We start from the raw sequence: 13,025 nt of genomic DNA, 5'->3' as shown, positions 1-13,025 counted from the left end.
GGCTCTCTTTACGCTTATGCGTTTAGCAGTGTTGTCGCTTATGCGTTTAGCAGTGGTTTGACCAAATTGGCCTACTTCTTTTGGTAAAGTTCGATATAAATTCAGCTTATTTTATCAAGTAAAGAAAATGGACTTTTCATTGTGAATTGCAAAACTTCAAACTCAAGCTATTTTTGACAATTTTACCTGTTATTCAAATTCTCAAAAAATATGTAAGGTACAGTGGGGGAAGTGTATCAGTGGGGTAAGTGGATCATTTGTCCATGTTACGCATAAAAACTTGAATATTTGGAATGTTTTTGCACTATTGCTTTGTTTTAGGTTATATTCTGATGTACACTCTATTACTACTGCAAAACTGGTACTACACGCACATTAACACAAGCAAACTTGTTAACCGCAAAAATCAATTAATTTCAAAATTGGTTTCTGCCAATCAAAAATAAATTGTATCCCTGCCTGAAATCGAATACTGATAATTTTTTCAACACATGATGAACAATTCAATTGTAATTGAATGAATCATAATGAAAAATATGTGATTTTTATAAATAAATACAGATTTATTGGACATGGTACACTTCCCCGTACTTTTTGATGAGATGGGGTAAGTGGATCAAGTATTATTATCATATATTGGCAGACTGCTTACGCGAATTTGAATAAGTTTAAATATCCTAAAGAGTTGTTTTCCTTCAACTTTTTTCATTCCTAGCTTAAACTTATCAAATTGACCAGAGAGAATTTTAATTAATCCACCTAAAAGTTTTTAACAATATTTTTAGTATAAAATATATAAGAAAAATGAATATTGCAAAATTCAACCAAAACTTTTCGTGGTGTATTTAAGCTGAATTGCAAAAGAGCAAAATATACAAATTCCCCTATTGAAAGCATATTATCGTACGTTATTTGACCGTATCGATTGTTCTAGACAGCTGATACAAATATATTCACAAATAGAATAAAAAGATTTTTGTTTGTAAAACAAATATTGATGTAATTTAGTTGCTTAAACTTCTAGTATCTTTCCAAAACATCGTTAGGAATAATCCTATAATGCTGATGTATAACTTATGTGTATAGAATGGATAAATTTTCTCCAAAATATTCTAGTTACAATGTTTTTTTTTGTTGGAATTAGTGTGAACCAACTTATAAATATGTTTCATAATATTTTGATATTTTTTTTTATTTCTAAGCTATCAAAATATACTAATATTGAGAATGAGGGTAATATCATTCTTACTATACATAATTATATCACATTTGTTTTAAGAATAGATTTTTTTTATTGATGATCCACTTAACCCACCCCCCCCCCCCCCCCCCCCCCCCCCCCCTGATGGGACAAGTGGATCATTTGGCACAAATTTTCAAGTCCCTTATATTCAATACATAACAATCAGAAAAATCAAAACAAACTACGATTTGAAGTATATTAGTCCCTCATTTGCAATCCACAGAAAAAATTTTGAATTTCATTATTCAGGTTAGCTGAACATAACAATGAAGTTGACTATTGATTTTTCTGTATCCACTTACCCCACGGTACCTTATAGAATCCAGCTACATTCACTCATTTTAGATTTTTTGTAAAAGTTCAGCTTGAAAATAATATAAAAGTAAAGAGTAAGGAAGCTCTTGGACTTAGCGTACTTTAACTTCAAGTTTTTTTTCTTCTGTCGAACAATCAACAGGCCAGATATGAGATGAACATTCAAACTCTTCGCGGGCCGCACAAAATGAAGCTATGAACATCAATAACACTTTACACCATAATAAACAATACAAGGCATGGACAAAATATATCTAGACATGTCTTCTGAAAATGCGGACTCCGGTGTCCGGAGGTTAATATGCATGTTCAAGGAAGTCACTGAAACTGGACCGTCGAATGCCTACGGATGCAACGAAGTTCATCAATTTTTCAAAAAGTTGTGAGCATTTGAATTCAAATAATCTTTTGCCTACTTCTACCATTTTGCCTAATCCCTGGAAGTTCCAGCTATCATAAAAGCTCATTACGTCTGTTTTGCTCGGCTCACCACATTTGAAGGTAAGTTTTATTCATAAAGCTTTTTGCTCGTTACATTGAAGCTTCAAAGCTTCACAATACGTTACTATAGGCTTTTTTGCTGTCGAAGAACCATGCATACAAACGAAGTGACAAAGCGTATGTCGCGCTACATTTTCTTGTATCAGCAGCGAATGTGATTGTAAATGTGGATAAATAAAAAAGGTTGGGGTCCTCCAGCATCAACGCAACGCAACTTCTTCAATGCATTATAGATATCCTTACTCGAATTTTTTCTTGTGTTCATTACAATTTTTTACAGGTCGATTGTTACAACTATAAGTTTATCAGCTCTGGTATTTAAGTGATTTTAAAAAGGTGTGTTTGTGTGTGGCTAAGCCATATGTTTTACATTTTCGTCTTTGTTTGGCACGCAACTTCTTCGATTTTCCATACCTGCAAAATGGTCAGCGTTGAATGCTCAGATCTCAGTTATTTTTGGATCAGTTTCGATGTAAAATTCACATTAAACGAAAGTTTTAAATTGTTTGTTTAAAAATTCAAAAACCGTACGTATAAAGGCCTTGGGCAAACATTCAACTCGCATTGAAATGTATGACTGAATGTATGGATGAATGTATGCTGAAGACACAACGAAGTTATTTTTTTGTTTTGTTAGTTTACTCAATTCTAAAATTTTATCGAAAAGCTCGTTTTTGTCGAATTACGTTTAAATAGTTTGAAAGAAAACATACACAAAAACATATATTTTTTTTTCAAGTTATATAATTTGGTTTTGTACATCATGGTTTGAACAATTTCTTGCAATATAAATATATGAAATATTGGATTTAAAAGCAACGATGTCAGTTTATATTGTACATATTTGAAGGATGCGTTTCAGATCTTGTGTGTGAGAAATCTTGTGTTCAGATTGAGTTTTAAATTTTTACAGATTGCTCTCAATGACGTTGAAAATTTTGTACTATGATGGTGAGTGTCTCCTGTTCAGAAAAGGAAATCGTTCTAAAACGTTTCAAGTTATTGTTCGGTGCGATTTTTTGGAACTTTTTGGACATAGTATACATGTCAGGCAGTGAAAGCCATTGATTCGTGTCACTGTGGGCATAGTGGTTATCACGCCCAATGGTATGGGTGCCCTAGTGTAGATGTAGTTGTGAACCTTAGAGGAAAACAATATGCACTCTGTCTCGAAAAACACCCAGAATCCGGGTGTAAATTTTTCAAATTGGGTAATATTTCCATATGCATTTTGATGAGTCTGGAAAGCGTGTGCAAGTTTCTTTGAGGAAAACAAAAACAAACTGTGTATGACGAGCGTATGCTAGTCTACGTGTGTTCAAATGTCACTAAGCTCTATAGTCATTAGAACACTAAGCAGAATAGGCAGGAATTGCAGTTGGCTTCTTTGTGAAGAATCAATGCAGATTGCAGATGGATTTCTTTCCGATTCTATAAGACGTGGCAGGTATATTTCACAATTTGTAAATAACTTATATTCCAGTTTTATATAAATAATAATCAAAAATACGTTTAGCATACACATACACAATGTTTCATTATGCTTTACCGTATTGTTTTTTTTTCTTTTCACAATTTTTCTTTTTTGCTTTTTATTGTTGAAGTTTACCTATCCAATACCCATGTATGCAACCAATTTGATTATTTTATTTCATTTCTGTGTTGATTCTGTTGTTTATTTTTTTTGACTAACTTTTCCATCCTGCTTTTATCAATCTGTATGCCTTTTCTGATGCCGTAGTGATGTTTGTGCTCCAGTGCAGTTTGCATTCTCGACAGTTTACTTTCTACACGATTCAGTTGGGTGTCGTGTGGTTTGGAGTTTTTGAATGTTTGCTATAAGTGGGTGGATGGGTGCTTTTATTGACAGTGAAGAGTTGGTGAAAATTTTTATTCTTCTTATTTATTTCTTTGCCATAGAGATTTTCAGCCAAAGATTTGCCAATCTCTCATAATATTGCTGGAAAATAGCGTTATTGCCTTTGAGCCAATCGGACTGATCGAAACACCTATTTCATTGGCGACTGTTTGATGGAGACTGGCAAATTTTGTTACCAAACTGTTTGTTGTTGGCTATATCAGTTTTTATTTACAACAAAAAAGCTATTTTACTTTACCCAACATTTCGGTCATTGGGGTTTGTATTTCTCAAGGAAAAATGGTTTGTCAATTCCTTGAATAAATCGAAAAACCATATTTCCCCAGAAAAAGTCGTAATCCAATGGTTTGATCCGGTGAAGTATAATAGTTTTTTATATAAATAAATATCAACAGTTACCTTCAAGGTGCAGTCACAGTCCATAACAAATTGGTTACCAAAATATGTTTATCGTCGGCTTCCAAATGCGGAGGGACAGTAGAGTGCTCTAGTTGCTAGTTAATTATTACTTCGAAACGATTTGGTTCGAAAAATCATGACACATTTATTGTTTTGTGTTGAGGTTGTGGGATATTCTCAATTAATTTAGTTTCGTTTTTAGTATTTTATGATAAAGCTTTCTGTGTTTATTTTGTGTTTTGGGATTAATTGATAAGTTTAATGTCTAAGGATATTTCGTGGATCTTTTCTTGTTTGGTTATTCTAGACACATAAGCATTTGATGTTTAATAAGGACGTGGTTTGTTTACGTGTTAGCATGTGGGATTAGAGTAGAGTGTCTCTAAAGCAGTCAGAATCAATGACACTTTCGACAATGCATGCCATAAAAAAATTTGCTGATAATAGATTGTCTTTATTTTAATATAAATCTTCATAACAGAGCTATGAACTTGCAGTGAGCATAAAGCTTCTTTTTTAAATTAGCTGTTAATCTGGTGAGCAATCGAAGTAACTAACGATTGTAAGCACTTGCGTACACTGTGATAATTTTAAATTAGCGTTATAATATGTACTCAAGCCATGCGAAAGATCGTTGGACATCATATTCCTGTATTTTAAGGTTTGTAAGTGTGATTACAACATTTGCAAGGTACTAAGTTTAATATTGTCTTTTGCATGCATCGAGAAAATTCGTGCAGAATGCAGTTAAGGTTGTTTTCTGTCACTGTAGCTTGCAAATGTTGTGACGATTTAGATGTAAAGCTTAATGCCATATTAAAATATATTTAGGAATGCCTTTGAGTTGCTTCTGTCTTCCAGCGCAGCAATGAAACCGTATGCGGCCAGCACACACATGTCACTTCAACAAATTATGGATTTGGCTGCTTGCTATTTAATGACCTGCTTAAGATATTGCCATTATAATTCATGATCATGATAGTTATAAATTTGCCGTGCAAATAAAGTAGCTCAAAATAGTTATATAGATAAAAAAATAATATGATATGTATTAGTAGATAGCATCCAAAAGTTTCAACCGGTTAAAGATATATTTTTTCAAAGTACAACAAAATAATGGCATCATGAAAACAACTTTTGGCATATCAACATGCTTTGTTCATAAATCGCAACTGATTCATAAGAGAAAAGCTGCTTATGGTTTCCGTACAGATCCTTTGAAAATGATTATTGATTTCAGCATCCTGTTCCAATTAGTTGTCGACTCAAACATAATATTTATCTAGAAATAGCACAAATGTATGCATACTGAAGAATTTTTTTTGAACCTATTAGATTCGAGTGCTAATTTATATGATCTATTCAAATAAAACACTTTTTTAACTTATGCTGACTATTCTACATAATTATTGCAGAAATAATCACCTCTTGGTGTTTGTCTTTAAACCTCATGATTACAATCTAAATTAGTATATATCGATTAAATCATGTTCTTGAATTTGTGCCCTTCAAACTAGTAAGTATCGATACAACGCTATCGATCTATTATGATGTTTCAAAACTAAATCTTAACCGATGGTGTATTTGTATGATTTGGAATTACTGGCATGTTTAACTTTCTATCAATTCTAAACCAAATTCTGGGTGTACAACTAGTTTTGTTTGCAACATAGCTTTAGCGTTTCTTACCCCATTTTATTTCGAAATGCTATATTGCGCGTCCTATATAACCAATAATACACATTGCTATTCAATGTTTGTGTTAGCTACACTCGACGAATAATACGCTGGCATCACTAGACATCGCAAATTTCTCATGAATTCTATTTGTTTCAACATCTTCTGATATTTTTTTCGCAATATTTTACTGTTAGATGACCAAATAAGACAATTTGTTAACATTAATTTCAACAGTTTAACATCTAGATTTGAGAATTAATAGAAATGCTTGTGTTTGTACTAGCGCGTGTTTGAAATCTTTGATCCATGATGTGCTTAGATATTAACTCCTGATGTTCTTATGTTCAATACCCATAAAGCCATACTGACCATTTGAACTCATACCTAACCTCCTTTCCGATACACCAACTGTACGCAGAGAAAACGGAAGGCTAACTCAATATAAAAAGAATAGAATCTTTTCGAACTAGTCGAATCGGTCTGAAAATATTCCGATTTGTTTAGCGCTCTATTTTAGATTTGTATGGAGCCGATTATAATCGAATAATTTAGGTTTACAATCATAGTTTGCAATTTTTATTTATGCAACAAGTTGCAAAATCAAGTTTTGTAACGAGTCGCATAACACTTTTTTTTTTTGCAATTACAAAAATTGACTTTATACTTGAATCAATTCTAGGAGCATCGCTCCTATTTTTACTTAAAATCCCTCACTTGACTCACTCGGAGTTGAATTTGGATCGTCCAAGAAGGTCTTTTACTAAGTCATTGCGAAATCCAGAGCGATTCGATGGAGGCGATGGGTATTCATTTGTTTGCAATTTTTCATTGTAATAAGCTGGATTTCATCAGGCCAATCTGTCATGAAACGGGTTACTTTCCTGCACTGAATTATGCAGTGTGGTAATAGTCATAACGTGGTGAAATGATTAATTACGCAACGCTTTCTCTTTACCCAACTGTTTTGAGTTGCGTAATGAATCATTACATAACCATTTTTCAGAAATTGTAAAACAATGGTGAATGCATTGCTACATGATTTCTGGTACCCTCAAGTGATTTTCTACAAAATTTCAAAAAAATGATGTAATGTAAAAGTCATTACGCAACAGATTTCAGTTGGACTCCTTTAGCTTCGTGGTAACGTCCGAGGCTACAAAGCAAAGCCATGCTTAAGGTGTCTCAATTTGTACGGCATTACTCGTTGGTATATAACATACGACAAGTGTTGTGGAAATCATCATTTTGCATCTTGCTGCCTAACAAACTGTTTTCACAATTGTGTGAAAAATTTCCAATTGCTGCTTGAAAGGATCGAGGATAGGCATTCAGAACAAATTTTCTTCGTTATGTATTTAAAAGATCTGCGTCATTCATAGTACTCCATTTTCTCAATACATTGTTTTAGGACTCATGATCGACATCCAATTCACAGAATCGATGCAAAAATAGTGGTTCTGTAATAGAGAAAGGACATCTTTGAACAAGATTTAAAACACGCACTAATATTGTTCTCGTTCAATAACATAATTGCTTCTGTCTGTTCTGATTAGGAATTGAAAATAAGTTTATTCTGTTAAAGCTATTGAAGCCTTTAAGGGTAATTGGATCGTAGTAATTTGTGTACCTAAAGAGAGAAATATTCATCCCATATCGAGAACCTAATGCTTCATATGTTTGAACCAACTTGTAACAATAACTAATTTAACGTTTTTGTTTGGCTTCATACCAATTAAACACCATTCTGAATGTGTGTACCTTCAGTTAATAAGTTGCGTACTATTCTAAGTTACAATCTATCTTCATTTCAAATACCTACTATTTATTACAGATGTTTCCTTGACGTAATGTGTGGCTTACGCTTTTTCTAATATCGATCCAGCAATTAACGTACAAATTATAGAATATTCTAGCTTGGCAACTGAATAGCTCATCTTGTGGTCAAACTCTCTAATGCAAATACTAAGGGCCTTGTAGTTATTGAACTAATGGAGTTTTGAAAAAATGCAATTATTAACAGGCTGGAAATCTTTTTACTGTTTTAATATGGATTTGGACCTGAACATTAACCAAGTTAACAATCGTTCCTTACGTTTACTGTTCGTGTAAATTTGTCGCGTTTTGTGTTAATTAGATTATGTATCACTAACTACTTTGTGTTTTTCATGTTTTATCTTACTTATATTTGCTATTTCAGCGGAAAACTATCGCATTTCAGCTTGATCACCGAATCACATTCAAAAACAAAATCGTCAAATGTCGCGTAAGTTTAACTGGAAGTTAAATTTTTAGAAAACGTATACGAACTCAAAAAAGTATAGATCGGATATCCGTTAAATGAATCACTTTGATAATCATAATAATAAGCTGTTTGCCGATCTGATAAACTTTTTTTCGGATCGAAATCCGAGAAATGGCAGTAAGCTGTAACATCAGTTCTACTGATTTCTTGGGTTGAATATCTCCGTAATGCATTGATCATTTTTCTATGCTGTTACACGAAAAGCGGTCTTCAAATATACGCATCGACTCTAGTATATTAATCCGTATGGATTTGTTAATTTTCTTTGTTCCATCTTTTGCATTCCTCGTCTAGTCGTAGCTAATATTGGTCATTTTTTTCGCGTATGCAGATAGTTATGACGACATTATCTTCTTATTTTTTGTTGAAATATGTGTAAGTCTGTAGTGTTTCTTGATTTGTGTTGTTTGTTTTTTGTTTGTAATGTACAAAATATTTAGATAGATTTAGAAAGAACGTAACACGTTTTTCCTTGAATCGGTTTGATGTGTAAATATTACCTCACTATATGCTTATATGCGTCACATCGAAAGGTGGGATGTTTCAGAATTTTGTCTTCGCGATGATTCAGTTTTTGTATCATTTTTGTTTAGTTACATAGTTAAATGTTACATTGTATAGATAAAGACAGTATTTGATGGGGTGGGATGTAATGTGATTAGTCATCGCATTTTTGCGTAAAATTAGTATGGTTATGAATTGTGTTAAATATCAGTTTAGATGATTTACTGTAAACTGAATTTTTCTTCGACTTGCATTTAAATGATACAAAACACTGCAGACAAACATATCTAGGTTTGTGTTGGAGAGAAACGAAGAAGTAGTAGTATTTCACAGCCTACTGCGTACCATCGCTTTATCAAACATCGCGTGTAAGACGGACAGTTTTGACTTACTTGACTTCAAGTACGCTGTTTGGGGTTGAGTTAGTAAAGAAAAAGAAAAGAGAAGATAAAATACTTATTAGTCATGATTATCGTTTTCGCCTCAGACACATTTGGATGGCTTATTTTGAAGGAAATCCAACAATTCTGGTAGTTGAAATCTTGCACCTCTAAATAATGGTTAATTACACAATGACAATGTACAGCTTTGCATATTGATTTGACCATTCACAATTTTTAGTGTATAGGAAAATATAAATAAAGTATTAAAAATCTCTTACCAATTTATAGTTAAATGCCACGAATTTATTGACGAGTAGAAAATTATTGCATCTCAATTAATGTTATGGATATAATGGACATATATGACAAACTAGGCCTTTCAAACAGATATGGCCACTTAGCATAAAGCATAAGCATAAGCATAGATGACCGTACAATTCGTAGTTGCTACTCCGTGATTTACCAGAACAATCGAGGTTGCACAGGGACTTAATGAATGGGGCTTGGGATTAGCTTATTATTCTTCAATGTGCACAAATCGAGAGCTCAAATTTTAAAAGCCAATAACGGCGCCGGCCACGTCCTTACGGTCATCGGGAAAGGGAAGAAATGTTAGTGTGACTACCGTTGTTACTAGAGACCGAGATCATCTCTGCATCTCCACGGTTGTCATGGAAAGGATATTGGGTTAGTGCTAAAGTAGGTCTGGGAGTCAATAATGTTTGGTGATGCGATCCATGATATAATTACGCCTAACCGGATTCGCGAAATAAATCGATAATCGCGTTGTACGCCGGACAAGTGTTCATCGCTCGCCCTCGCCAGAGCAAGCGACACGATCAATAGATCAAACACTACTAAGCGATCGCGGCATTTTTTCACTACTACGGGAACACGACGCTCGTCATGTTTGATCCTGCCCTCATCGCCCGCCCGGCAGGAGCAAGCGTCAAAGTCGAAGGATCAAACACTACTGAGCGATCACGCCACTGTGGATACAACAAATTTATTTAAAAAAAACAGTTTTAGTTACTAAACAAAAATCTGCCAAAAACATGAATTTTCATAGGAAAATACAATGTTTTCAAGTTTTTGTCAGTTAACTATTAATACTTAAGCTGAAACTGGTTATTTTCACTTGTTAAACCTTTAAGAAGGTCTCAGAATCATTTTTTTTTATAAATTTTATAACAAACATATTTTTGAAATATTTGAAAAATATATGCACCATTGAACTCGTAGTTATAACAAGATTCTTTATAAACATCAGTTAAATAGTTAAAATGTAATTCCCGCGAAAAAAAACAGCAATTTATAAAAACATGTTTTAAAAGCATGTGAAAAGGTCTGCATTCGGATGAGTTTTCATGAAGTTATAGTTAAACAAAGATGAATTCTTTAGTAAAAAGAGTGAAAAAATAGAGAAAACTACTTTTAACAAAGACTGGTTTGGATTTTAGACAAATTTGATATCCTGCAAACGTTTCATAAATTTAATTCTGAATAGAATGACGCTAAAATCTTCAAAATTGGTTAGAAAATAATAAAGTTATGAAGACTTTACTGAGGTTCATATTTTATAACTTGAAAATACACCTTCAAGTCGCTTGCGCCACCTCTAAATCTTAATGTTTTGGCCCAAAATCAGATTTTCATTGTGATTTGAATTCAGAAAAATAAGACGCACCCCAATTTATAGCCAATTAAGTACTGCACACTCCTAGTACACTAGGAGAAAATTTGGGCTGGTCGTTAGAGGTTTGGTATCTTCGACAAAGTATTTTGAAATAAGTTGCACTACATTTTGATCCCTTTGGTTTTGATCTAGATTACTTGTAGCTGATCTAGATCATTTTTATCTTTTATTATGAACGTCCTAGTGCAAAACTTCCTTCTGCAATGTTGTTCAATGAGACATTTTTGACATTTTTTTTTATATAAATATGCTTCACTTACATCAGTGAACATGTTTGTGCTGGAATATAAAGTTTTTAATACACTCAAAATTAATATTTCTGAAAAGAACTAAGAAATACCTTTTTTCTTAACTGTTTGCATTTGATCCGAAATATAGAGCAATTACATGTAGTTTTTTCGACATTAATATGATTTCAGTAGTCCAGATAACAGTATTGATTAGTAATAGAAATTCAAAATTAAACTCAAAATTTATTTCACCTACAAAAAACACGGATAATTCCTTGTTTTTTAACCTGTTTGCATGAAAATCAAATTTCAAAGAGATAACATGTAGATATTTTTGGCATAAAATATATATAATGAGTTCAGTGAACATGTTTGAGCAGAAATATTAGAAATATATTTTGAATAGTGCTTGAATTCATTGCTGCAAGAATTCTGGAGGTTGCTCTACTTAATGGATATATGCATTATTAAAGTTATAATTTGGATTTCTCTGATTTTTTATAGAATAAACGCTTCAAATTTAGATTTACATTTAAAAATAAGGGTTACTAGATATTTTAATTGTTGAAATTTTGAGTGAAAATTCTTTTCAGTAATATTAATTTTGAGTGTATTAAAAACTTTATATTCCTGCTCAAACATGTTCACTGCTGTAAGTGCAGCATATTTATATAAAAAATGTCAAAAATGTCTCATTGAACAACATTGCAGAAGGAAGTTTTGCACTAGGACGTTCATAATAAAGGATAAAAATGCACATAATGCTCATGGACGTCAGAGATTTCTTTTTATGTTGATTTTCAAGCAATCGATTCAAAAACTATAGGATTTCTATTAATTTTAATAAGTAAAATAAAATTTAAAGTATAATAAAAAAATATTTTCCTGCTCTTGCATGTTTACTTGACCTCTGCAATCAATTTCATGTCGAAAAAAAAAAATACAAGTTATACTCAGCTAAGAATTTTAACCAACGGGCTAAAACAAGGTTTTTCATAGTTTTCAAAGTTAAACAATTTTTAAGGGGTTTTTCAATAGTTGCTAATTCTACTCTAACATGTTTACAAAAAAACATGTTAAATATTCTGTTCATGTTCTACAAAAAAAATATCATGTTAAAAACTACATGTTCTCTCTTTAAATTTGGATTTACAGGAAATATTTGTAGAAATTGAGGTATTGCTTAGTTTTTTCTTCTGTAAAAATCTTTTGAGTGTAATCGAAAATTTATGTTCTATAAAAACACAGGACTTCTTCAACTTAGTTGCGTATATATAGTAGCTATTGATTATAAATTACTGACAATCAGGCTCTAAACATTTTTTGGTGTTTTTTTTTTCTAATGTAAAAAAAAGTTTCTAGAGTAATTCAACATTTATCGTTGAGCTCAATCATATGCTTGTTTATATGTTTCTGCACAGTCAAGTTTATGTAGAGAGACTACATGTCATATTTTTTAAACTAGATTCATTGACACATGGTTATAATAAAATAAGTTTTTCCGTAGTTTTTAAGTAAAAGAAGTTTTGAGTGCATCCAAAAATCACTAATTCGGCTCAAACATTTTCACAAGATTTCTACAAAAGAATTCATGCCAATAAACTGCAAACGACATAAAAATCTAGGGTTTGCCGTAGATTTAAGAAAATTAAATTTTGAGTGTAATCAGAACTTTCTATTTCTGCTCAAAAAATTTCACTGGGCACATTAAATCTAGTTTATGCTGAAAAAACGATATGTCTTCGCTTGGAAATTTGATATATAGTCAAACATGTTAAAAACCTTACGATTTTTTGTATTTTTTTTTAATAAAATATGTTTTGAGCCTAATCTTTAATTTCTCTTTTTACTCCAAAATGTTTTCTAGACTACTGTTATCAAATTAATGTCGAA

General features: G+C 32.2%; 1 protein-coding gene across 7 annotated transcripts in view; it reads right to left on the bottom strand.

Annotated features, from left to right (window-relative positions):
- Positions 1-3,507: 3,507 nt before the first annotated feature.
- The window catches only part of LOC5579261, a 241,587-nt gene continuing 232,069 nt past the window's right edge, over positions 3,508-13,025 (bottom strand). For all 7 annotated transcript variants that reach the window (XM_021852774.1, XM_021852778.1, XM_021852747.1 and 4 more), the window contains one exon: positions 3,508-9,230. In XM_021852774.1, the coding sequence (XP_021708466.1) occupies positions 9,222-9,230 (9 nt within the window). In that variant the 3' untranslated portion in view covers positions 3,508-9,221. The remainder of the gene's footprint in view (positions 9,231-13,025) is intronic.

This window comes from Aedes aegypti, chromosome 1 (genome assembly GCF_002204515.2).
Source record: "Aedes aegypti strain LVP_AGWG chromosome 1, AaegL5.0 Primary Assembly, whole genome shotgun sequence".
In the NCBI taxonomy this organism is placed as follows: Eukaryota; Metazoa; Arthropoda; class Insecta; order Diptera; family Culicidae; genus Aedes; species Aedes aegypti.
The sequence above is the reverse complement of the archived record's forward strand: the minus strand, read 5'-3'. Positions and strand labels throughout refer to the sequence as shown.